The 27,841-nt window shown below is 41.1% G+C and overlaps 1 protein-coding gene across 8 annotated transcripts in view; it reads left to right on the top strand.

The window, feature by feature from the left end:
* KCNQ1 (potassium voltage-gated channel subfamily Q member 1) overlaps nucleotides 1-27,841 on the top strand; it is a 390,352-nt gene that overhangs the window by 44,316 nt on the left and 318,195 nt on the right. For all 8 annotated transcript variants that reach the window (XM_039350746.1, XM_039350750.1, XM_039350742.1 and 5 more), the window contains exon 2: nucleotides 3,194-3,284. In XM_039350746.1, the coding sequence (XP_039206680.1) occupies nucleotides 3,194-3,284 (91 nt within the window). The remainder of the gene's footprint in view (nucleotides 1-3,193; nucleotides 3,285-27,841) is intronic.

The following is a 27,841-nucleotide window of genomic DNA, read 5'->3' on the forward strand; positions in this document are numbered from 1 at the left end:
TGGAACTGTGGTTTCCCGGTATTATAAGAATAACTAGAATATCTGTACTAAATACAAACCACTTCTGCCTAGCATTTTCAGTCCTCCCCCCCCCCTTTTTTTTAAAAATTTTCATTTGGGTATTCTAAGACTCATTGATGAAAAGATTCAGGATAATTTTCAAGTGGTATGAAATAGAATGGAATATCAGAGTTGGAAGGGACCATGGAGGTCTTTAGTCCAACCCCCTGCTCAGGCAGGAGACCCTATACCATTTCAGAAATATGGCTGTCCAGTCTCTTCTTAAAAACTTCCAGCGTTTGGAGCATTCACAGCTTCTGGAGGCAGATTGTTCCACTGATTAAGAGGTATAAATTACACCTTTTGGAAATAATGTTATGATGGAACCAGCCATTTCAATTTAACGTAATGGAAGTAAAAATATAGCTCGGTCTTTTAAAATATCACATGTTCATTCTTCTTCTCTGTATGTGTGTTCATTCTATTCTATGTCTACGAGCAGGCTGATAGTAATAATAATACAATGGTCATTGGGGTACCAAAGCCATTTTTTAAAAAGTATCTGGACTCCTTTTTTTGAGAAAAAGACTTTTTTTGCATCTTTATTATATGGATTGATAATGAATATGTTTTTCAGTTCTGTAGATAGATTATCTTATATTTCACCTGATATATCCGTTTCTCTCATACACTTTTATAATACTGTACTTGAATGTCATGAGTTTTGATGTGCTGCTATCTAGTGGTTAGATTTACTGCTTAATTCAAAGTAACAATCAATTGCTACCTTCACAGTTGACCTTGGCTTCCAACAAGATTTTAGCACAGTTTCTTGAACAGCAGCAGCTACCAAATTCAGACATCTGGTTTTACTAGAGTGTAATATTCATTCTTCCCCCTTTTCTATAATATTTATGACCCATTAAGGAGCTTAGTACTGTAACATAAATGGATGTAGACTCTTAAACCCCCTCCCCCCCACTTGCTCTTTATTTAGGAATCTGTATAACTGTATATACTGGAATGGATCCAGGGACCAAGGAACAGAAGGAAAAGAGTTTCTTTTCCACAAATGCTTATACAAGAATTTGTGTAAGAGTTCAGGCAGCATTGTCCTTTGTACTGTATGTTTCCTTACGCAGGTCACTTTCCCAAACACTTTTGCAAGAACATCTAACATATTTTTCTGACTGAAGATTAAGTGATATCTTAGTGGTCTTGAGCTTGGTTGTTTTCTTGCACATATTTCATTACCCAAACTAGGTAAAAGCATCAGTGCTAGTAGGAAGTGGGATTTGCTCTCAATTAATATTCCAGTGGCTTGCCTTGTCAGGCGTGGTCTTGTTATTCTTTGTTTGTTTGGGTTGCTTACTGATGGCTTGTTTGGCAATTCTTTGATTGGGGTATTGTTCACTCCTTGATTGTTGATCTGATATTAAACCTGGCTTTAATCTATGGTCATCTTGGCGTTGATTGCTCAGTTCTTGTAATATATCTGGAAATGTAAAGTCAGCAATTATAGAACCAATGTGATACAGGGTTTAACTGAGAAGACTCCAGTCTACATTGAGCCATAGAAATTCAGTTGACACTGAGTCAGTCTATCTCTCTCACAAACACAGACATTACCCCAGAAGATGATTGTTAAGGGGGAAAAAATGGAGGAGAGAGTAGTATGCTTGCTACCTTTAGCTCCTGAAGGAAAGGCAGAATATAAACACATGCATGTATAGAATAAAATGTAATTCTCAGATGGCTGAAACTCAAAATTGTCTAGATTGTTGTGTATAAAACATTTAAATTATAGTTACATGACTAGGGAAAGCTACAACCGGTTGTAAAGGTGAACTGGTTGCCAAGCGTCCAAAATATGGTCAAGTGACCACTGGGATGTGTTCAAACATGAAACTCTGGAACTGGGTTTTGTGGGGGAGGGGGTCTGTCATAACTTTGAGAGGCTGTCTGTACTTGCTTCGGTTGGTTCCTGTGTATCCTGTTTAGATGTCTTACTTAATGAGATCCTTCTATCTATCCTTTTAAGATCTGCTAAAATGCCCAAACCCTGCAGTATGTAATTAGAAACCTACCAATATACATTGTAAAATACTTTAAAATCTAACCTTTCTTAAAAAGGATGAAAATGTTGTAGATTTCAGGAATTCCAGTTCAGAGATAAAAATGGTATTTACTTAACTATATATCTTCCAGCATAGCTGAAGGGAGACAGAATTAGGATATGATGGACAAAGTGATTGAAGTATCCTACAGCCATAACATCTTCTAGCAAATTCGGCATATCTGGGATCAGGACATTTTGCAGTTTGAGAAATAGCATCTGAGCTGCAAAAATTCCCGTTTTGTGCAATTAGATTTAAGGTGCTGTTCTACTTGGCCTTTAAATGTTCATCAAAATGAACATTTTGGGCTTATGTATACACACATATGCAAAGAATTATATTTATGGAAATACAGAAATAATATGTATCATCACTTTTTATTTTAATTATATACTTAACGTCTGGTAGATTGTTGTAAGGGTAATGCAACAATTCAATAAGATCCTTACCTTTTCTCCACCCCTTTCAACTTAGTAGAAATCAGTGTTTTTCTTCTTGGGCAGCTTGCTTGGGACTGATGATTAGAATGGAAAGTTCTAAATTCTTGTCTGATATCACTTCTGGTCTTATTTATATGACTTCATTTGCTATCAATAGTTGTTTTGGTGAGAAAATATCATTTTTGTTGAAAGAACTATACTTTCAACATGTACTCACCCTCAGCAGCTGAATTGGTAAGGGGAAGTCAACACACTAACCATGTAGTTATGCAAGCAGCTTCTTGTATAGGTATATCTATACATGAACAATTAGCTCCTTGCAAGCATTATTTATAGCTCTGTTAACTTTGTGTATCAATGGAGAAGCTAAATTGTATTCTCCTGTAAAATCTTATCCAAAGACTATGTTGCCTAATAAAAAAAGAGGCTAAAAATTAGACTAAGTTCCTTCACAGTCCCTTTATCCCACATTCTGTTGAGTGAGATCAACCTTTATTTTTTTCGTTTGTAGCTTATTACACTTTTGAAGGTCAGGGATTTTTATTTATTTTTCATTTATTGTTTCTTTTCTTAAAGATAAACCTTAATTAAATGTTTTAGTGATTTTAATTTTTGTTTTTTTTTCTTCCCCCCCAGTTTCCTCATAGTGCTGATCTGCCTTATATTCAGTGTGCTTTCCACGATTGATCAATATGCAGCTCTGGCCACAGGGACATTATTTTGGATGGTATGCCTATGGATATTTGCTTAAGCAACATATAATTTGTATGTATTTTGAGAAGAATTAAAATTGAGATATAGATATGTATTTATATGAATGTACTGTGTATATATTTGGTAATGTTATCTGGATGTATTCTGATTTGCTAAAATGCCCAAGCAAGTATAATCAGAAACATATCAGTGCGTATTTTACAATACTTCCATCTTTTTTTTTTTTTACTAATTTGTATCTGTATGAGAGTAACATGAATAACATGGAAGGAAGAAGTAAGTTTGTGCAAAACCTTTAGGTTCAGGCAGAAATCCAGACTGATTTTCCTTATACTGTGGATTGTGTTAATTTGACCATTCCAAGGGTGGTCCAATGGTTTTCATCATCCAAACCATAAGCATTTTGTGATGTTTTTAACATGGTATTCCAGGCAAAACAGTTCTGTTTGGTGACCATATCCAGAATACATCAGCTTTAGTTTGGACTTTGGAGGATTAATTTCCAGAGTATCTTTTGACTATACCGTATGGTTCAGAAGAGAAGAATAATGTTGCAGAGAACTTGTTTCTGAGTTCTGTTTCAGTAGGTTTTGGACATCCCTACGTAGAAGGAAGTATCCTCTAGGTTGTCCCACAAGGTTTAACCAATTGAGTAGGGTGATTGAACAATAATATGTATGGCAATTCTCAAGGCAAGAAGTAAAAATCAGTCATATACAGATTTTTTTAAACTCTCTTAATGTTTTTAATATTTTTGTCCAGGTAAAAAAATACGATGCCTCAGTTGATTTTACATATAGCAAATAGCTGAGAAGCTAAAGTTGATGCATTTGATAATAGCCAATTATTCTGACCTTGGAATACACAATCAAACATTTCTTTTCAAAGATTTGTACAGTCTGTAGTTTTTGTTGTTGTGCATCAGTGTTATCCCCTGATCCATACCAATCCAATAATGCTAACAATCACTTGAATACTCCATGCAAGTTCAAGAGTATTCAGTAAACAAGTCCTCTGAGTTCTCCATTGTCAGGACTTGTGTCGGGTTCATGAAACACATACTGAGAGTAATATAAGCAGCCCTCCCCAGCTATTATGTTCCTTGCTGGTATCTCAGTAGAAGTTGCTGGCATTGCATTACCTGACTTAATTCCTTAGGGCAAGCCAGCATTTATATTTCATTTCACTTTGGGCACTTAATCCTGCAGTTGTTTCTTATGTTGGGATTTCCCCATTATATGTGTTTTAATATTTAATGTAGGCAAAACAGTACCCTCCTTTTTTCCAGAGAGTCAACTTTCAGAGTTCAAGTTTGTATGAATAAAAGGCCCAGTTTTTATGTCTTTCATATGCAGCTCAACAGGTTTATAGCACTTGGGTTAAGTCCTTCTTAATTTTGTCTTTTATTTATAGAGTTATTTTTACACAGATCTGGTAGTGAATAGTTTCATATAGTGAATGTACAAGTACTAATTGGCTTTCATGAATAACAGACTACTTGAGTTTCAGAGAACAGACTAGCTTTTGTATCCTGGTAATTTCCAGAAACATTGAATTAAAATTTCTGAAGTTAGTGTTTGAGACTTGGAATACCTAAAATTCTAGAATTCCAGCACAAGTTGGCATTATGTTTGAGAAAACAGTATTTGAACATTGAGGCTAGTGAAACTGTTATGTCCCGAGCCTTTGCAAACGGCTCGGGCGTTTGCAGGCAGTCCCGGGCAGGTGCAAAGCTGCCCGGGACCAGACAGGCTGTCGCCAGCGCCGTGCGCATGCGCGGGTGCTGGTGCGGGAAAAATAACCCATTTACCCGGGAGTTGCCTATATAAGAGGCTGCGAGGCGTTTGGGCGAAGCTGAAGCCATCTTCCTGTAAGCTGAACGCTGAATAAAAGAAACTGAGAACTCCAGCTGCTTCTCGTGTCTGTTTCCCGCCAAGGACGCAACACTGGCGACGAGGGTGGGATGCCTTGCACTACCTGGAAAGGAAGAAGTGTAAGCTTACCCAAGGAGTCCTGAGCGGCGGAAGAGGAACGGCGTCGACTCGGCAGCTGCCCGCCAATCCGGTGCGCATTCGGGGGTAGGCTGGCTGATAGACCCGTCTCCTGAAGATCCGAAGATGGCGAAAATCGGAAGGCTTTCGGAATTCGACGTCTCACATCCAGAGCGGTGGGAGTCCTACGTATCCAGAATGGAGAACTACTTCAAGGCAAACCAAGTGAGGGAAGATAGCTTGAAGGCCGCCACCCTGCTTTGCGTTTGCGGCCAAGACGCCTTCGAAATCGCAGAAAATCTTGCAGCACCTGTTCCAGTAGAGTCTGTAAGCTACGCAGACCTGAAGAAGCTGCTGAAAGAGCACTTCCACCCCAAGGTGTCCGTTATCTCATGGCGCCACACCTTCGAGCAGAGGGATCAACGGTCCGGTGAAACAGCCAAGGAATACATCGCCGTGCTACGGAAGGCCGCCAAGCCCTGCGAGTTCAAGGACCTCGAGGAACGACTGAGGGACCGATTCGTGTGCGGGCTAAGGCATCGAGAGCTACAACAGAGACTTTTTGCCAAGGAAGAATTATCCTTCCAAGACGCCTTAAGGGAAGTCACCGCAGAAGAAGCAGCAGGCGGCGCCATCAAAAACATGCGGCCGATCAGAAACAGTGCAGAGGGTGCGTCCGTGCACCAGGAAGACGTCCGACGAAACTCCGAGGAGGATCCGGACGAGGAAGTCGACCGTCTACACCCCGCGAAGGAAGAGAACCAGAAGGGAAGCTCTTCGGCTCTGCTCAAGTGCATCGGCTGTGGAGGTCGCCACAGGAGAACCGACTGCAAGTTCCGCTCCGCTACCTGTCGGGCATGCGGCAAACAAGGGCATATTGCAGCTGTGTGTCTGAGCCGACGAAAGGCACAACCCCAAGAAGAACGCCTGAAAGGTACCAGATTCCCCAGCCAGAATAGGGTAGGGTTTTGCGCTTCGCGAAGAAGCATCTGTAGAACAGGCACACACAAGCCCATGAAGAAAAAGCTGTCACTCAACGTGAAGCTACAAGGGGTTCCATTATCTATGGAACTAGACACAGGGTCTGCCCTGTCCATCATTTCATTGCATACATTTAGGAAGATTTGTTCCAGTAGTGGGTCTAAGGCCAAGTTAAGGCCTTCTGATATTGTATTAACAGATTTTCAGAACTCAAGAGTGTGTGTTAAGGGGGAGGCCACCCTTAACGTGCAATACAAGAGTTTTGAAGGTCCACTAGACTTATTAGTAGTAGGGGGTGAACGAACGAGTCTCATAGGACTCGATTGGTTTGAGGCCCTGGGGATACACGTCACAGGACTCAACAGCTTACAAACACTCGACCTACAGGAAGTCTGCAAAGAATTTGCAGATGTTTTCAGCCCCCAGCTGGGCACATTCAAAGGACCACCTGTGTCCTTAAAGCTAGACCCCACTGTCACTCCCATTAGGATTAAAGCAAGAAGGGTCCCTTTTGCTTTAAAAAGTAAGATTGACACTGAACTAGACAAACTAATCCAACAGGGAATCCTAGAACCTGTTGATTCCAGCCCGTGGGAGACCCCCATTGTCACGCCTCTAAAGGCAAATGGGGACATTCGCATTTGTGCTGATTACAAATGCACACTCAATAAGGCATTGCAGCAACATGCCTATCCTGTTCCTGTGGTCAGTCACATCCTGGCCTCTCTCAAGGGGGGGCGTGTTTTTGCAAAGCTTGACCTAGCTCAAGCATATCAACAGCTGCCTGTTGATGATGATGCTGCCATAGCTCAGACCATTGTGACCCACAGGGGAGCCTTTAAAGTAAAAAGGCTACAGTTTGGAGTAAATGTCGCTCCTGGGATTTTCCAAAGCGTAATGGAAAACACACTACGAGGTATACCAGGGGTCTGCCCCTACTTTGACGATGTCTTGATTGCAGGAGACTCCACACACATTCTAGCTGAAAGACTTAGGGCTGTCCTGTTAAGATTCAGGGAATCAGGCCTCAAGCTCAGAAAAGACAAATGCAAGATCGGGGTGCCTTCTACTGAATTTCTGGGATTCAAAATTGATGCTGCTGGGATTCATCCTGCTGAATCCAAACTAACTGCTATTTTAGAAGCACCCAGGCCAAAGTCTAAGGCCGAACTTCAGGCCTTCCTAGGCCTCCTGAATTTCTACAATTCTTTTCTTCCACATAAAGCTAGTGTAGCTGAGCCTCTTCACAGGCTACTAGACAAACAAGCTGTGTGGCTGTGGTCACAAGCACATGAGGCTTGCTTTAAAGAAGTCAAGGCCTTGCTCACTTCTAACAGTGTTCTTGCACATTTCAACGAGTCTCTTCCTGTGTGCATCGCTTGTGATGCATCCCCCTACGGGGTTGGAGCTGTCCTGAGTCACCTCAGGTCTGATGGAACCCAGGTTCCTATTGCATACTACTCCAGAACACTGTCTTCTGCCGAGCGCAACTACGCTCAGATAGACAGGGAGGCTCTGGCTGTTGTTGCTGGAATTAAAAAATTCCACGATTTTCTATATGGCAGGCATTTCACGGTCTTCACTGACCATAAGCCTCTGCTGGGACTGTTTACCACACGTAAGCAGACTCCCCACATCATTTCCCCTAGAATGCTTAGGTGGTCTATTTTCTTGTCTGCATATGATTTTTCATTACTCCACAAGCCTGGGAAAGAAATGGGCCATGCTGATGGCCTCAGTAGTTTGCCTCTGCCAGTAGTAGAAGCTGACCCCGCGCCAGCTGTCAACATTCTATCAATCCAAGCCTTGCCCGAGCTCCCTCTTAGTGCCAGGGATGTTACCGCTGAAACGGGTACAGATCACACACTTTCACGTGTCCGCTCCTGGGTCCTGTCCGGGTGGCCTGAGCACTGCCCTAGTCCTGAGTTTCAGAGTTTCTGGTCCAAAAGAAACGAACTGTCCCTTTCTCAGGGTTGTCTGCTTTGGGGAAACAGAGTTGTCATTCCCACCTCAATGAGGACTAGGGTCTTAGAATCCCTCCACGAGGGTCATCCTGGCATTGTCCGTATGAAGGCTCTTGCACGAAGCCACTTGTGGTGGCCTGCTTTAGATAAAGATATTGAGGCTAAGGTGCACGCATGCCACCTCTGCCAACGATCTCGCCCAGAGATGCCCCAAGCTCCTGTGCATAGATGGGAGGAAACACAGTCCCCATGGTCTAGGGTGCACATTGACTACGCTGGGCCCTTTCAGGGCCAGTTCTTCTTGGTCCTTGTTGACAGCCATTCAAAATGGCTTGAGGTTGTGCCTGTCTCATCCACCACCACTGCAAAGACTATTCAGGTACTGAGGGGGATTTTTGCTGCACACGGGCTGCCAGATGTCATTGTGTCCGACAACGGCCCTCAATTCACCTCCTCCGAATTCCAAGCTTTCTTACAGGCAAACCTGATTCGTCATGCCACGTCTGCGCCTTTTCACCCGTCCACCAACGGTATGGCGGAACGCATGGTGCGCATCGCAAAGGACGCCTTGAAGAGACTCACCTACGGGGACTGGCATCACAGGTTGGCTGACTTTCTCCTTTCTTATCGCACCACACCGTCCACTTCTACAGGGAGAAGTCCAGCTGAACTTCGTTGGGGGCGCCAACTTACTACTAGACTTGACCGGTTGCATCCGGACAGACTGCCTTCATCTACCTCACATCCTAGGGCACCTAGACGACTACTTGTGGGTGCCCCGGTTTGGGCTCGCAATTACGGGCCTGGTCATACATGGGTCCCCGCTTCTGTGTCCAGGATCACAGGTCCTCTCTCCTACGAGGTTGCCCTGGACAACGGTCGTGTCCTACGTCGGCACATCGACCAACTTCGCTCTAGGCGAGACTTTTCTGCTGAGACTCCTGGGTCTTTTCCAGGGGGGGAGGGGGACCCTTTGGAGCAAAGGGAAGGGCAAGAGTTACTGCCCATCTCCACTGAGGGAGCCACAAACGGCCCATCCCAGGGTTCCGCGAGAGCTCCGAACAAGAATTCCATGAGCTTACCTAACTACCAGGCATCCACGCCTACTCCAGCCAGGGAGTCACCCCGGGGGCATACTCACGTTCCACACACGTCACACAGCACTCCAGTCACGGAGGATACCCGGGGGCATCCCAACAAATCATTCCCCGCAAGAGAGCTGGCACACAATCCCCAAAGTTGGCCTGACCTTACCCCAAATCCTACAGGGGGTCAAACATACACAGAGCTAGTCGAGGAACCAAGTCCCGACTACAACAACCCTAGCACAAATCAGGGAACACCTGAGTTTTGGGAAAGTACAGAAACCCACACGAGCCCGAGCACAGAATGGGGTTCAGGGAATGGACAGCCTCCTGACAGGTCTTGGACTGACCTAGGAGGTTCTACAGAGACGCCCAGCAGTGGCTATCACTTCAAGGGGCCCGAGGGTCTACAGCTAGGTAGGTCAACCAGGTCACAAAGCAACAGAAGCCCTGGCCTGACGAGCCCGGTGGGCAAGCAAGCAGGCCAGGCATCGGGGCACAGTCCTTGGAAGACACCAGGGCACAATAGAGAGAACAGGCTCACGCCTCCCTCCAGTCAGGGGACTTATGCCAGTAACCCACAGCTAAGAAGGTCACAGAGAGCAAAGAAATCTCCTAAGTACCTAGAAGACTACATAACATTGCTGGCAAGGCAAAGGCCAGTAAACAGTGGGAGCACTGGGGAGCAAAATGTCATATAAAATAAATGTTGTATGTTGGTAGTAGTTTTAGCCCGGGGGAAAGGGGTGTTATGTCCCGAGCCTTTGCAAACGGCTCGGGCGTTTGCAGGCAGTCCCGGGCAGGTGCAAAGCTGCCCGGGACCAGACAGGCTGTCGCCAGCGCCGTGCGCATGCGCGGGTGCTGGCGCGGGAAAAGTAACCCATTTACCCGGGAGTTGCCTATATAAGAGGCTGCGAGGCGTTTGGGCGAAGCTGAAGCCATCTTCCTGTAAGCTGAACGCTGAATAAAAGAAACTGAGAACTCCAGCTGCTTCTCGTGTCTGTTTTCCCGCCAAGGACGCAACAGAAACAATGATTAAATAGGTTTTGGGGAAGGGTTTATTGGGATGTCTATGGAGATTCTCAGTCATCCAGGTCATGGTTGTCCCAAAGGTGCTTTTTTTTTTGAGAGGCAGACATCAGAGTCTCATCCGCAACAGCCTGCACCTGTCTTCAACAGTGAAGGGGCACAGAGCAGAAAACATCCTGCAGCCAAGAAGGCTCCACACCCATTTGCAGTACTCAAGTGACCCTGAGGACACAGATAAACCTCCAAGTGGCCTCAACGACTCTCTAAAAGAATGCAAATGACCAGCTGTCTGCAAATAATATATATCCTTCCACTCCCCACCATCCAGTCAGAGCTGAAGAAACTTCTTGGATGAAAAGCAAAATGTCTTCAAAGAAAAATAAGAAAGTCCAGGTGCTTCCTGAAAAAGCACCATTGGGACGATTTATTGGGATATAAGAATAAAAAGATAAGGAAGACAAGGCCATGGAGAGCATCAAAGATAAGGATAGATTATGATGGTCCTCGAAATGTAACATTAGTGCCATTAAGTTAGCAAAGACAAGCTCAGGTATTGGCAATTATATGGAAATGTTTCTTCTTCTTCTTGTGCCATATCCGTTATCGGACGTTGGCGATTACGTTGGCGATCCTGTTTTTATCAGCAGCCAGACGAAAAAATGCTGCTGAGTTTTGTCCGAACTACTCCCTTAGATTTTGAAGCCATGATGTTCTTCTTCTGCCTGGACCTTGTTTGCCTTCAGTCTTTCCCTGGAGGATTAAATGGAGTATGCCGTATTTTTCTGTGTGTCACATCACATATCCAAAATATTCTAATTTTCATTTTTTAATTGTTTTGATGATTTCCCTTGGCTTTCCCAGGTGGCTTATCACCTCCTCATTTATGATATTTTCAACCCAGCTTATACGTAACAGCCGCCTGTAAATCCACATTTCAAATGCTTCTAGTCTCTTCAGGTGGCCTTCTGTCAGAGACCAACTCTCTACTCTATGGAAATATTTTCAAATTAGTTTTCATGGCACAGTATGAAAATGATTTTCCATTGCTTTGTGGAATTTGATCATCCCAAATTTAACAATGAGCCTAGGATTGCTTCGGGGCCTCCAAGTACTAATCAAATCTGGTCTTGCTTAGCTTCTTAAGATTAGTCAACGTGATATAGTTTAAATTAATTTAAGTTTTATGATAAATCTAATGTCATATGAATGGATTTCTGCCCATATGACAGGACTTTATCATTTTGTTCTCCCCTGAATAGTTTTCTTCCTACATAAGAGTTTTGTTGTCCTTCACTGATAGACAGGCTTGTAGACCAGAGAACAAGTGTGGAACTTATTTCACAGAGCAGTTTTTGTGGGAGGAGCTTTACCATTCACAAAATGGCTGCCTATTACATTCATTACTCAAAAGACAAACTGATGGCGTACTTTGCCATCCCTGCATACTATCATCTATTTGGGGCATATTTTCCAAACAAAGTACTAGATTGAAATCTAAGAACATAAGAAGAACACCTACAAGGCCTATTAGAACCTATTCAGAGGTATCCTTGGAAGGTGGTGCTAGAAATTGAAGCTTTGCTTGGCAGCCTGTTATTTTTCCTGTTAATTAATTAGCAACACAATTATGCACAGATAGGAAGTCTAGTAGTCTCAGAGGTTAGAGCTATTTGAGTAACCAAATTTCAGATGACCTTTAGGTGATATCTAAAGAAATATAGACAGTTTGAAATTTTTGCTACCCTTTAACGGCCACTTGAAATTTGATAGCTGAGAAATGGTTCCCCTATTAGAGGCAGAAATACAAAGGCATAGGAGTCATTTCACGTATACCTGGGAAGCCTGTGGTTCAGATTTTGAGAGAGTGTAAGGACTGAGGGGAATTGTCCTTTTTTACACAATATAGTAAAATGTTTCTCTTTATGTTAATTTGCTTTTGTCAATAAATATACGTGATCTTCTTTTGCATTATTACTTCCTTAAATAATATATCTATGTTTCTTCTGAGTACTTTAGTAGCTTTTCTTGAGTAAAATATTTTCCCCTATGAATTAGAAATATATTTTTGAAAACTTTGTTTTGCATGTTTTATTTTGTTGGACCTATATAATTGTCCTCTTGCTGGATGACTTTAATATTTATTCAATAAATTGAGGAAAATAACTGTTAACAATTACTGAGGATTTTCTGAGTTTAAGAAGCTTTGAATGAAAATTTCATTCTCTTTGAAAAACAGCTGTTTAAATTCAGTAGAAAGTGTAATGTAAAGAAAATGAATTATTTTTTCAATTTGTACAAGATGGAAACCAGTTGAATAAATTGTCTACCTTTTCTGCCGAATACAATCCTGCAGAGACTGTTGAAGAGAATAGATAAATGCAAAGAGACTGTAGTTATTGCTATAAGGCTTGTGAAATGAGAAATATTCAAGAGTTAGTGTGATTATTTCTTTTAAAAAGCCTACGCACCTCAGCATTAGAAAGGGAGCCTAATGACATAATTTTGCTGAAGAATTAAGAGGAAGAGTTGAAGTAAGACTTGAAAGTATGAAAAGGGCTGTTTATTTTTTTTCCTTAATCTTAAAAATTATAGACTATAGCATAAGCAGAAGTATCACTGACCATATGAGAAAAAGAAAACAGGATATGTTTTAATGTTGACATCCTTACATCTTAAATGTAAAGGCATGCATCACAAGATCACCCTAGTATATTATCAATAGAGGAAGAAAATTTATTCCTTCTGAGTTTTTATATATATATTTGCTATATTAATGTCTCTTCCCTTAACAAGAAAATAAGAATATCTGTGTATTCCAATTTATACTTCTTCAAATTTTATAATACAGTTTGTAGCTTTAAAATGCATACAGGATGCGTTTGCACAACAATGCCTATAAAGAGAAATAGCATGTTAAAAGCTCTATTAGGAAATTGCGTAGGGAAAGTGTATGTTAGAGAAAATGGGCATAAAGATATAAGTAGATGTAAATGTGAGCAAATTGTCCTGTTAATTTTTGGAAAGGCATAAATATGCAAAGGTAAGTGAAATTGAAGTTTGCAGATTTAATCTCTTCTTAGTTCTGAGGGATTAAATGCAAAGCCAATATTTGCTCACTTTTGTTCTATAAATGAAGTTCTTTTGAGATTAAAAAGGAATCAGGTACTTAACTGGCCTTGGAATATGAGCCCACAAACTCTGATCTGTATTTCTGTTTCCTGATTTTCAACAAGTCAGTACTTAGATGTTGGAAATTCCACACTAGCAATTCTAGTTTTTGAATTTTAAAGTAGAAGGGTTTTATTAAAAACATTATATATTTTGAGCAATTGGGTACTAATTTGAAATGCTTCCAGATAAAAGCAAAGCCACATTTGAAATAATCAAGAACATGATGCTAAATAGTTTTGTTTTATAATTATTTTCATGACAGAATTAAGAACACCCTTTATCTTACTGATATCAGTGAGTTTTAATTCAGACTAGATTGCTCTCAAATGTTTGTAGTCAGGATTAAGACTGGGGCAAATATTCACAAAGGGAATGCAAAGCAAATTAGCATGAGGTAAGCACCCCTTGTTCAAGCATAAATGTGTCTGCATTCTTTCAAAGGCTTAGCTTCGAAAAAGGCACTTTGTCTAATTGCCTGTGCATCTGTGTGCATGCATAAACAATATTTCCTGTGAAATTAGTAGCAAAGTGAAGCGGATATGAATGGGCACACAGGTTCAGACAACCAATTAAGCATTCACAGCACCCACTTTCTGGAGAAAGTGTATGCTTTAACACTTAGAGAACGATACAGCATTTATTAATACTCTATACATTTATTGCTGTGAGATTGAAAATAGGATGCAGAATTAATTTCATACCACTAGGTGGAGGTGTGAGAAGGATTTAAGTCTTTTTTTTCCCTCTCCCCCTTCCCTCCCCTGCAATTATTCAGTCTACTCTGAATAAGTGATTATCATGTAGAAAGGTTATGTATGTACCTTGGCAGATTTAAGATATTAATGGAAGAGATGTTTGGACATGACCCACAAAGAGAATGAGGCATATTTATTTAAAAATTGTTTTTAAAAGTTCAATATTTAAACTATGGAAAAAGTAAATTAAATGAGGTATTCTCCCCGTGAGACTATATTTTTCTTTTATTTTTATAAGCAAATGTTTTTATGGTGCCAAAACACAGCGGAATGTTGTTATCTCAGCATGCTCTAAGAAAATCCAGGCACATGATCCAAGTGGATTAAACATTCTTCTGAACAGAAGGATATTTAGTGTGCCTGAAAAAGCTATTTTCTTGCAGGAATCTCATTTTGTTGTCAGATTTGGTCTTAGAGCTCTAGAGATTATACAGTATAATCTATGTTAAATAGTGCAGGTGTTAGATCACTTTTCCTTCTACAGCCTTAATTCTTGCTCATACTGGACTGCAAAAAAAGAGAGAGATCACGTTGGTTTTGAAAGGTCTACACATTTCTGCCTTTCTCCTTTTTACTCTTTCATGATCATTTTAGCCAAGATGGCTGTTTCCACTACTCTTAAAAGAGAAGCTAGGGCAGAGTCAAATTTTAAAGGATGCTTGAAGATACCTTCCTGTATAATAATTAAGGCTTCAGAAGGAAAAGTGATAAAGCATCTGCGTTATTTAACATACATTGTGTATAATCGCTAGAGCTCTATTCCTATATAATAAGGCATTAAGGAATAAGGATTCCTGCTCAGGGCATGAGGCTGGACTAGAAGACCTCCAAAGTCCCTTCCAGCTTTATGTTCTTATTTCTACTCCTGAAGCAAAAAGGATGCTTTGGAGTTTATCTGAACCTTTTATTTGTTTCTGCTGCCTTGTGAAATATGTGGGCAGACTTCATTTCTATTTACCAGTGGATGAGAGGATACAGATAGTCCTCAAGTTACAACCACAATTACCACCATAATTTTGGTTGCTAAGCAAGGCAGTTGTTAAGTGAGTCACACCCAATTTTATTACTTTTTTCCCCCATGGCTGTTAAATTTAACTGCAGTTAAATGAATCATGTGGTCGTTAAGCAGCTCTGGCTTCCCCCACTGATTTTGCTTGTTGGAAGCCAGCTTGGGAAGGTGGCAGATGGGGGTCACATGGTCCCAGGATGCTGCAATCGTTGGAAATACATGCTAGTTGGCGAATACCCACATTTTGATCACACGATCGTGGGGGTGCTGTGGCGGTTGTGAGGAACAGTTGTATGTTATTTTTTGAGTGTTGTTGTAACTTTTAACGGTCACTAAACGAATAGTTCTAATCAAGGAATGCATTATAACTCCCTATCTAAGATAAATTCTAGTATGTATGTATGTATGTATGTATGTCTGTATGTATGTATGTATATAGAGAGAATTTTAGTTAATTATATGAAAACAACTGGTATGGTAGGGAATAAGGTGTTCGGACTGCATTTGTGTCAGAAGCACCAATCCACTTCTGGGCTGAAAGGATTAGCTGGATATCACTGTTGCCAGGGGAATGCCCAGTTGGCACTTTCTTTCATGACCCCAGCAGGAGCTGGAGCGAAGGACAGGACCTCACCCTGCCCCACGGCAGCATTCGGATCTCAAACACGAGCTTGCTCTTGTCAAGCCAGCATCCTAAATATGTGAGCCACCATGCTCCTCAACAAGATGTGGTACTGGCACCAAGAAACCTAGGTTTGAGTTCCCAGTGGGAGCTGACCAGAAGACTTTGGACTAGTCACACTCTCAATAAAACCCATCTCGCCAGGGCTTTTGTGGTGAGCAGTGGGAGGAAGGAATACTATGCATGCTTCCTTAAGATCCCGATTGAAAGCAGGATATAAATGTAACATGTCGATTCATTTGATTTTTATTTATTATTTATTTATTTACCAAACTAGTTTATATGGCTGCCCAAATCACACACAGGTAACTCCAGGGGTTTAACAGCATTAAAAAAAAAACCCACAACATAAAAGCCCAACCCACCCTCCTATGGCAGCAGCAACACAATTTAATCACTGCTTGATTGGCTCCCTTTGTGGTCCCCAGGCCCACTGACTAAACCACGGCTTCAGAGTCTTTCAAAAAAAGCAGCAAAGTGGTGTCTAACCATAGTAAAAATGCCTTCCAGGTAAGAGTATTGAGTAGATTTAGAGAAATGCCCTAGCTCAAGCAAAACTTTCCAAAGAAAATTCAGGAATAGTGAATATTTGGGTTGCCAAGAAAATAATAAGCCAAATTGCATGCGGTGCTGCTGCTGCATTTAAATTACAAATTGGCAATGAGAAGGGAAAATGCATATCCAAAATCTAAAGGGGGCACTGTTGAACTGCACAGAGAAGCAAATGCAAGAGGGTTGAATTTAAATAGCTGATTGGCAAGTTTGCTGTAAATATTCAGATGTAGTGAAACGTATTTTGCAAAGGTTAGCATATTCTCAGTTCCTGATTTTTGGTATGATCTGATCTTAGGCTGAGGTTCAGGTACAGGGAGGCAGAGGGAGAAAGAGGCAGCAATTGGTATTTGTATGAAAACCAGCAGAGTGCAGAGCCCCTTAATATTTTCCTTCAGTGGGAGAAAAATGCCTTAGTATAAAACAATCATATTTGGTAGAATCAGGAGCTCCATTCAAGGATCTGGAATGTTTAGTGTACGAACATTCCAGATAATCGTCTATGGAGATTCTCAATCATCCAGGTCATGGTTGTCCCAAAGGTGCTTTTTCAAGAGGCAACTGGACTTCCTTTGTTTTTCCTTGAAGACTTTCGCTTCTCATCCAAGAAGCTTCTTCAGGCCTCTTCAGTGCTGAAGAAGCTTCTTGGATGAGAAGCAAAACATCTTCAAGGAAAAACAAAGAAAGTCCAGTTGCTTTTTGAAAAAGCATCTTTGGGATTCCAGGTAATCCCACTCCGCCAACCATATCCTGTAGATCAGGGGTCCTCAACTTTGGCCACTTTAAGACTTGTGGATTTCAACTCCCAGAATTCCTCAGCCAGCTTTGCTGGCTGAGGAATTCTGGGAGTTGAAGTCCACAAGTCTTAAAGTAGCCAAGGTTGAGGACCCCTGCTGTAGATGCTCACATGTTGACCTATATTTCTGGAGGCTGAATGTGTGATTGCCTACATACAGGCAGGCAGTCAGTCTTAAATGAGATTGTAGCACTAGGGGATGAAATGGAATGCTCTTGTAGTGAGAATTTAGTGCTCCTTAATATTGTGGAGCAACAATATAATGCAGAATGTTGATCTAGGACAGGGGTAGGCAACCCAAAACACTCAAAGAGCCACTTGGACCAGTTTCCCACCAAAAACAAAACACCGGGAGCCGCAAAACCCTTTTGATATCTAAAATGAAGATAACACTGCATATATCCTTTTTTACCTTTATTATAGTGTGTGTGTGTGTGTGTGTGTGTGTGTGTGTGTGTGTATGTATATGTATATGTATATATACACATTAAAAATAAAAGTAAAAATATGACTCTTGGGAATATCAATACTATTAAAACAATGATCACCAAGAGAATGCTTTAAGAGAATAAAATTACATACACACACAGGTAAAAAAAGGATATATTCAGTGTTATCTTCATTTTAGATGTCAAAAGGGTCTCTCTCTCCCTCCCTCTCTATCTGCCCTTGGTCTGCCACTCCTCTTCCCCCACTCTCTTTCTTTCTCTCTCTCTTCCCCCCCCCTCTCTCTCCCTCCCTCCCCCCCCTCTCTCTCTTTCTCCCCCCCCTCCTATCTGCTGCTCAACTGGCAAGCTTCAAGCTGTTGTCCAACAAGCTCAGGGATAGGCAACCTCGTCTCTTTTATGACTCATGGACTTCAACTCCCAGAATTCCTGAGTCAGCCTAGCTGGGCTAGCTAGCTCTCTCCTGCCCTTCCTGCTTCCTGCAGAGACACAGCAAAGGGAGGAGCTCCGCCCAGTAAGCTTTTCAACTCCTCGGAGAACACTGTGAGTGCACTCTCTTTTACACACACACAGACACACACACACACACACACAGAGAGAGAGAGAGAGAGAGAGAAGCAGGGACGCGCAATTGCCTCTCTCTGTCTCTGTCTCTCTCTGCAAAGGCAGAGGAGGCTGGGAGCCACAGGGGAAGGCTCAAAGAGCTGCATGCGGCTCTGGAGCCGCAGGTTGCCGACCTGTGATCTAGGAAATGGGAGATCAGCTTCAAATACTCTCTGAGCCATGAATACTTGTTGAGTAACTCCATGACCACTCATTATAAAAATAAAATAGCAATGGATCATATGTATGCAGTCCTAAATTCCCTGAAAAGAATGTGCAGGATTAGAATGTAAAATAGAATAAGAGCATAATAAGAGTCGAAGAGTGTTTGTTGTAAGGTTAACAAAACACCCCTAAAATAGTTGATAAAAGTACTAACAGTTGTTTCTGATGCGAATTGATATTTGATTTTTTAATTTCATTTTCTTATTGGTTAGATTTAGATCCCACCTTGGTGTCCATAGTACTGTTGCTTTCTATTTTTACCCGCAATAATTTCCACAATTACTGGAATGGGTTTAGAAGTAGGACTTAGAAGTAGGACTGACCCAAAGCCATCCGGTTAGTTTCTGTGGCTGACAGTGTATTAGTATTGGGGTCCCCAACTGTTCTCTCCTTCCTTCCTTCCCTCCCTCACTTACACACACATAAATTGACACACTCAGTTTAATTCTGGTTCAAGCCAAAATCTTATATGAATACACACTGCAATCCTGCAGAGTTTCATTTTAACAAAAGTCATATTAACAGAACTGAGCACTTCCGTTAGAGAGAAGGTCTCTAAGGATGAGTCAGTAAGCCTGGAATATTAAACCTCTGGTTCCTGTGACTGACCCATATTGGATCCTGCAACATTATCCTGGGATACAAATATTTGCCTTCATTCATAAAAGCCATATTGTCATCTACTGGCTGCTTCTCACCCAATAATCTTGGTAAAGCAATCAAGGCGGAATGGGACAACTCGCCTCAGCCAACTCGTCACAGCTAATTCGCCGCAGCCAACGCGCCGCAGAACAACTAATCATGGCAAACTTGCCACAGTAAAATTTGCTGCAGGACAATTCAACAGTTCAATTTAATTACTTAAAATAATTGTAAAAATTATTTAAATTTTTGTCATTCACATTTTATTTTATCCCTGTTTTGGCATCTTTTCTTTAATGATTCTATTTTGCTATTTCTTTGATATTAGTGTAACTCTTGTCCTGTGGCGAGTTGTTCCGTGGCAAGTTGTCCCGCGATGAGTTGGTGGCAGCAAGTTGGCTATTGTTTTTAAATATCTTTTTAGCAATAAACAACTGGTTTATACCTCTCCTGGAGATGCACCCGGTCAGCCCAAATATGGGAAGAAGAATGTATGTATGTATGTATGTATGTATGTATGTATGTATGTATGTGTATATGTATACGTATATATAATGTATATATTCTAAAATGTGTGTATTCAAGATTGCACTCTAATATCTAATAAGTGGAGAAGAGGAAGGCTATTTTGGTTCTCGAGGTAGGAGAGGAAAGCTGAACATGGGCGCACAGCAGAATTGAGCATTGAAAAGGATTTTTCAATTTATCAGGATTAGCATGTAGCACTTACAGTGACAGGTGTTTCCTTTATGCCTTGTCCAAAGTCTGGGAAGTAGTTTGTCATTAAGTACTGCATTCAGTGTGTATCTCAATTTCAATATAACTGGAGGGCCCAAGGCTTTGTTAGGTCCTTGTTTTTACATCTGACCTCGGCCAGCTGGAATCCATTGTCTTTAGCGTAATGTAACAGCTGACATAACATAACGGGTATCAAGCTGAAAAGCCAAAGCAGCCTGGTGAACTGATGAAAATGAAGGGCAAAAGGAATGGAGAGGTTGGGACGGGTATTACAGCACCCTGACTCAAAAGTGGAGAGCTGCTTTCTGTTTTCCCTGGGGGAATTAGCCAGGAAATAAAGAGATGAGCCTGCTGATGCTCTGTTTGCAATTGATTACATATGATAGACTACCAGGGCCAGGTTTGGGCTTGCCAGCTGTCACTTGCTATTGAATTGCTTCAAGTGGCTCCTGGGGGGGGGGGGGGAGATGGTCTGCAGTTGCAGGTGTGGTAGGATTGCATAACTGCAATGAATACTGATGGGCTGATTTTAGAAGATATATGGAATAAATGCATTAGATACTTTATTGTCTAATACACAATATGCAAAATCTGTCCAAAATCTTTTAATTCTTTTAAAAATAAAAGTGGCTTGATTTCTTAAGGCAGCTTTAAGAGCTATCTATTGGGAGAGGTTGGTGCATTTTTAGTTATAATTAGATTTTATAAGGGAAGCAATGTTCCAATTCCATGTTTTGCTTGTAAATCAGATTTAAGGTACAAGTGTGGATTTCCCCGGAAGGAATCGGTTGGGGATAACTCTTCCTCCTATTAACTTTTTATGTAAAAGTCTGCTCTGCTCAGATCTCAAAACTAGTAAGTCTTTGTTTTTTCCTATGTTAATCTAGTACAGCAATGGACAAACTTGAATAGGCATCTGCTGTATTTACATTATAAATGGGACATAGCATCCTCCCGTCACTGTAACTCCCACGTTAAACTGTAGATCACATTGTGACCAGCTGGAAGCCGAGGGCATATAGCAATCCAGGATCTGATTTTTTTTTTCAGATAAATGATGCTGCACTTCAATGGTTAGATGGTCTAGAGTAGCGGTCTCCAGCCTTTTGGGCCCTAGGGACCAGTTCCATGGAGAAAGGTTTTTCCGCGAACTGGAGGTGGCATGGCTTTGCGTGCTCCTGCATCCTGCGGATGGGCCTTCTCTTATTTGCGTGGCCCAGTTTCTGCTGCAATGGTCATAAGTGTGAAAAATGGTCATAGGTCACTTTTTTCAGTCCCATTGTAACTTTGAACGGTCACTAAGTGAACTTGTAAGTCCAGGGCTACCTGTACTATGTTTGTAATTTAAGCCAAATGTTTATATATATTGTAAGTCCATGCATGTTGTGCCGTATGCTAAATAAATAAATCTAATACACATTTTTGAAAGTTTATGGAATCAGATATGAAGGTATATCCAGTCTCAGGACTTCTAGTGAAGTTCTCTTCTTTTTATGCCATAAATTCATGGGGAATCTGGACATTATCACTGACAAGTTGCATAACTTGCATTTTGTTTGTATTTTTCTCATCTTTTACCTTACTTTGGAAAATTCAGTGAGGAGGGTAACATTACTATAACAGCACAATATTTTTGCAAGTGTGAGTAAGAAAATATCCCATTGTTGTCCAGGAAGAGGATTTTCCTTGGGAATATATTTTTCCTCTCCTTTTTCTATCCTTGTCCCTACTTGTTGGGTTATTGAATAATTCTGTATCTAGCATAGCAAGCACTGTAATCTGTTTTGCTTTTGCTGCAAAACATTTAAAAGAAATAATTTGTTTCATTTAGCAATTTCCCTTGCCATCCCTCTCTACAAAGTTCTCGGCAAATAAATCACTTCCTGAGCATTCCCTTTCTCTGGAAATGAGCAAGTTTCCCAATCTTCCAGTTTCACTGCGAGCGGCCACTTAATTAGACGATACTTATATTTGGTTGTTTTTCCTTTCCTGTTTTAAATTGGTCAGTTTTCATTTATTGTAACTAAATTATTGGCCCAGATTGGGTAAAAAAGGAGATTGAATAAATCTAAGAAACATATTCTGTTGAATTTAGAATCTTAAATCAGAATCTAGAATCTGTTGAATCTAGGAAACACATTTTGTTCAAACATGAAATTCAACAAACTTAGAAAAAATAAAGCTGGCAAATTTTCAGTTCATATTGTAAAATTGATTGGGGAGGCCTGTTGTAACTTTGAAAAGTTGCTAAGTGACCAATCTTTAAATGAGGACAACTTGTATTTTTAGGACTTTGAATGAACCATGTTTTGAACACGCTAGCAGTAGTTTCAAGGTATCAGGCAACAGAGCATAAAGGCAATAGTGCAGTGGTGGCGAACCTATGGCACGAGTGCCAGAGGCGGCACTCGGAGCCCTCTCTGTGGGTACACATGTTGTTGCCCAAGCCTTACCTCCCCCCGTGACCCTCTCCTCTCCAGCAGCCCCCCTGAAGGAGAGTCGCCCCTGAGCGTGGCCCACACGGAGCAGGGCAGCCAAGGACATGGCAGCCAGGCAGCGTAGACAAGACTCTGCCCTCACACCCCATCATGCAGTTGATGCTGCAGGGTGCGGACAGAGGGTGTGGCCACCATAGCGCTGCTGGGCTGCCTGGGCAATCTGGGGCAGGCCCTGGAGGCGGTGAGTGGTCCTGTGGGCAGGCGGGGAAGGGGAGGGGGCAGAGCAGGGCAGGGCAGGGGGGATAGGGCAGTTTTGGGGCACTCGGTCTCTAAAAGGTTCCTACATGCAATAGTGCATGCAGGAGATAGCAGAATATTGATTGACCAAAATCATTCCTGTACTGATTTTACTTTGAAGTTCAGTATGTTAGAGAAAAAATGGATTGTGACCATAAGGGATGTAAAAGGGAATGAATCCAAATCATTTAGGTTTGGTCCATTATGTGGATGGAACTAGAGATACAAGTTTTCAAAAACAAAAAAAAAACAAAAAACCCCCACCATTGAACTGGAAAAAAATTAAAAATATTTTTTAGGGAAAATTCTTCTCTACAGATAAATGTGATTCAAATAAACATACTTCTCTCAATATTCATACTTTATGCAAGTATAAAAAAGACCTGTTTTATGAGATTTGCACATTGGGTTTATAGTACAGTAATGAAAAGCTTTAATATGTGGATAAAATACTTTTATGGGAAACAATATTGAATAATAGGAAAGAAAACATAATCCAAATGCAGCTGCTTTTTAGCTTCTCAAATTTTAGAAGAGTCACCTAAGAAACAACTTTGCAACTAAGCCCAATTTGCCTGAAGTGGAAAATTGTGTGACCCACCTTTCCAGATGGGGCATAATGAGACAGAGATACGAAATGCAATTTAATGCAATTCTATTTATAGTTTACAATAGAAAACATTAAATTTTGAGTATCTGAGAACCTTTCACCAGGAAGTGCCCTCTTTCATGTATTTAATTTTCAAGCCAGGAACTGAAGATTTTACGTTAAAGACATGCATCTGTTGTATTGTGCTGTGTATTTATATTTGCAAATAGCTTTCTGACTTTTTGGCCGCTCACATAGATATTACAATCTTTCAGCACTATTGGCTGCTAATAAATAATGTATGCATTGGATCAGATCAGACTAATAGTCACAGCAAGTGGATTTCCATGAAGATTAAATTTCTTACTCTTGATTATGTCTGCCTTTAAGTGAATGAGAAATAGCAATTATAGGATATAAATATGTTTTAATGTTTAATTATGCTAATTAACCTCCTGTATATCAGCCAATAGTGAAACAATAAAGCAGCAAGTATGGAAAGTTTGAGAGAAGAGAAAAGGATTTGCTAAATTGGCTGAAAGTATATTCAAGCACAGATATAGTTGTAAGGGGAAGTGCCGTAATATGAGACCACCACTGAAAATAATTTCAGGAGGTGCTAGAGATATATAATTTATTAATTTGTCAGTTAGTTGCCTCTTGCTATTTGGCAATTATGCTGGAAAAATGGTTGTCTGCACTATCCAATCAATGTGATACACTGACCTTTATAATGTACCTGAAAAATCCTTCCTTCCTTCCTTCCTTCCTTCCTTCCTTCCTTCCTTCCTTCCTTCCTTCCTTCCTTCCTTCCTTCCTCCCTCCCTCCCTCCCTCCCTCCCTCTCTTATTTTTACAAAGAACTCAAGGTGGTGAACACATCTAACCCTCCTCCTTCCTCCTATTTTCCTCACAACAATAACCCTGTAGGTGAGTTGGGCTGAGAGAGAAAATGGCTGGCCCAAGGTTACCCAGATGGCTTTCATGGCTAATGTGGGACTTGAACTCATGGCCACTTGCTTTCTAACCTGGTTCTTTAATCACTAGACCAAATCTGACTTTGCCATAGGGTTGCATGTGCTTGATGTCATGTGGTAAACAATTATCTGTGGTTTTGGATTTGGGAGATGACTTTTGTAATCGTGGCATTATGTGGCATGATGAGTGCCGTTAAACATCATGGATTAAATGAACTAGCACATGCTTATAAGAAGAGTTAAGAAACTATTTACACTCTGAGTTTGTAAGCTTGGGATCTACAGATAGTCCTTGCTTAACAACTGGTCCTTTAGTGACTGTTCAATGTAATAACAGACAGTACCCAAAAGGTACTTATAACCTAATTTTGAAATTCCAAAGGCTACACATACCCCCTGTGGTCACGTCATTGCATTATAAATGCTTGTCAACCAGCTCTCATTTTCTGCCATTTGCAGTCATGTGATTGCCATTTTTGATGTTTTTTTGCTGCTTCTGCCCATTGGGTTGCTTACATTGACTTAATATATTTATCCTGCTTTGAAGAGGTGGGGGTTCAAAAATGGGAAGAGGAATCTCAGATTTTGCATTAAGGGGTAGTTAAGAAATATATGCTGGCAGGTCCAGTTGGATAGATTATATTCTGATAACAGTATTAATACCCCCTCTAAGCCTGTTGGGTTGGAGTACACAGTATTTCTAGTACAACTAGAAATTGTTGGCAGAAGTATATAGAATGTGCTGCTGCTAGTCTATCTGTAGATCCCAAGCTCAGTGAGAAACAGTATGTTGGAAACTACAATTAAACTACAAATAAAAATTAAGGAAGTTTCTTTATCTTTTAAATTGCATTTACACCTAGCCAAAATCTGACAACTGTTGGCATCCCATATATTACAAGGAAAAAATAATTATTCAATCATATAATTAAAACGTAATGTTGAAAGCTATCAGTTTAATTTCTACCAGGAAACTATTCTAAAGTGGTGGCACTATCACTGACAGTTAGCACTTCCTAGCTTCGGTTCCCTTCTCCTTTCAGAAGTGTGAGACTACCAGGAATTTCACCCTGAGCTATCCAGTAAGTTGGAATAAATGTTCCTGCAGGTGCCCAGATCCCAAACCAAAAGAGATTTAAGGGTTAAAGCCAGAACTTGAAAGGGAAACCAATTGGTCGTTAGTGCATGGCTGCAGTATTTAGATTATATATTCCCAATGATAGGTGCCATTTGACACCTGGGTAGCTGCATTCTGGGCCACTTGTGGTTTCTAGTCTTTAAAGGCAGCCACATAAAAGCTATTACAGTAGTCTAACTAGGTTGCAGCTGATGCATTTGCCCAGAGTTGCTTGGTAGTGAGCATATAAATTTAATAAATAAATAACATTTTCTAGAGGTCAAAATAGCTTGACTATAAAGAGCATAGCCTTTTATCAGGCTGCTACTAAGTTTGTACAAAGAGCAACAAATGATGCATTCATCACTCTAGTTCAGGGGTGTCAAACTGCCAGCCTGCAGGCTGGATGCGTCATGTTGAAACCGCCCCCACCCCCTTGCCGGCAATGGGAAAAAAGTTGCAATACGTCGCGACACGTCACATGATGTTGCGAGTTAGACATTCCTGCTCTAGTTTAAGTTTGAAAAGAATCCAGGACAGGAATATAAAATCAGCATCAGGTAAGAACTTGAGAGACTGGGAATTCCACTCTCTCCTCAGGTGTGAGAGCCAGGGGGGTGACTTTGAGTCAGTCACTCTCTCTCAATCCAAATCATCTCATAGGGCTGTGGTTGTGGGGATAATAGGAGGCAAGAGGATTAAGAAGTATATTTTGTGTGTTGATAAGGTGACCAACCGTCCTCCTTTAGGGAGGACCGTCCTCCTTTTCTAAGTTCTGTCCTCCCTCAAAAAGTGTCCTCCTTCATGTCCTCCTTTTCGATATTTGAAGACTAATCTGCAGGGCTTTTTTTGTCCTCATAGAACGCTCAGAACAATGTTCCGGAACCTTTTTTTGATGTTTTTTTTTTTCAACTTTTGCATGAGCTATGCTATTCCCACTATTGGCTTTCAAAAGCCAATAGGAATTGCTGCTGAGCGCGCCAAAACACCCGGCTGGCAAACTTTGCACATACAAGTTATCTATATTATTGTTGCAATGAAAAAAAATGTTTCTTTTATTTACGATATTTTTTTCTTCAATTTATTTGTGTCCTCCTTTTCATTGTAAAAAAGTTGGTCACCTTAGTATTGAGTTATTTATAAAAATCATAAAGATGGGATAAAAATATCTAAAAGAAACAATTGGATAATAGGTCACAATAATTATATACTTGGTGGTAAATCTGGATCTTGAGCTAAAGCTTCTAAATATATAAACATTCAATAGTACATTTTAATAATATTAATATGGGCAGTTCTTGACTTACAACCACAATTGAGCCCACAATTTATGTTGTTAAGCGAGAAAATTGTTAAGTGAGTCACTGCAGTTGTTCAGTTAATAACACTTTTGTTAAGTGAATCTGGCTTCCCCATTGACTTTGCTTGTCAGAAGGTTGCAAAAGGAGATCACATGACCCTGTAACTGTCATAAATATGAATTTTGATCATGTGATCATGGGGAAGCTGCAATGGTCGTAAGTGTGAAAAATGATCATAACTCACTTTTTTCACTACTGTTGTAACTTTGAATGGTCACTAAGTGAACTGTTGTAAATTGAGGATTACCTATATAATATTTATAAATGAAATTAACTACATTAAATGCATTATTATAACATTAAACATTTAGAGATTACTTCTGGAAAATTCTGCCGTTTTAAGTTTCCTTGTCTAATAAAAACTAGTCTTTGAAAAGGAGAAAAAAATCAAATTCTAAATATCAATTTCCGTAGAATTGTTTGCTTTTTTATGTTATTTTATTTTTTATGTGCCCTGTATATATCCATAGGTAATCTTGTTTTACATCTATTTATAAAAATCTGAATGAAGATGTGGGGGTAAATTATGTTTACAAATCGAAGAAATGTTAATTCCCAATTTAATAGATTGCTTTAGATCAGCGGTTCTCAACTTGTGGGTTGTGATCCTTTTGGGGGTCGAATGACCCTTTCACAGGGGTTGCCAAGCCCCCTCCCCGTTGTCCGGACTACACTGGTGCAGGAGCTTCTCGCCGACTGCTGGAGGGCAGGTGGGGCGACTCTGCCCCTCAGTGCTCCCAGTCGCGCCAATCCAAAGGCAGAATATTGGGGGGGCTCCCGTCCCGTCCTGTTGCAGCCCTCGAGTCTTTCTGCTTGAGCGGCCCTCGGTAGCTCACCGCTCCCGCAGGCTTCTGGGGGCGACTGCAGCACCCTCCAGCTGATCTGGGGTCCCGTCGGCACCTGCCTCCTCTGGCTCCTTCCCCTGCAGCAGCAACACCCGCTACTTAGCCTCACCACTTCCCCTCGCACTGGACCGAGAGGGCAGCAGGGCTGTGCGGAGCAAGCGAGGGAGCCTCCTTCTCTCCAAGCTTGGTGAGCCAGCCTCACCCTTTTTGCTCCCCTGTGACGATTCTGCCTTTTAATGTCACTGGGGGAGAGAGACTAACCCCCACCCCCACCTTTA

Source organism: Crotalus tigris, unplaced genomic scaffold, assembly GCF_016545835.1.
Source record: "Crotalus tigris isolate CLP2741 ecotype Arizona unplaced genomic scaffold, ASM1654583v1 scf7180000018354.2857554, whole genome shotgun sequence".
NCBI lineage: Eukaryota > Metazoa > Chordata > Lepidosauria > Squamata > Viperidae > Crotalus > Crotalus tigris.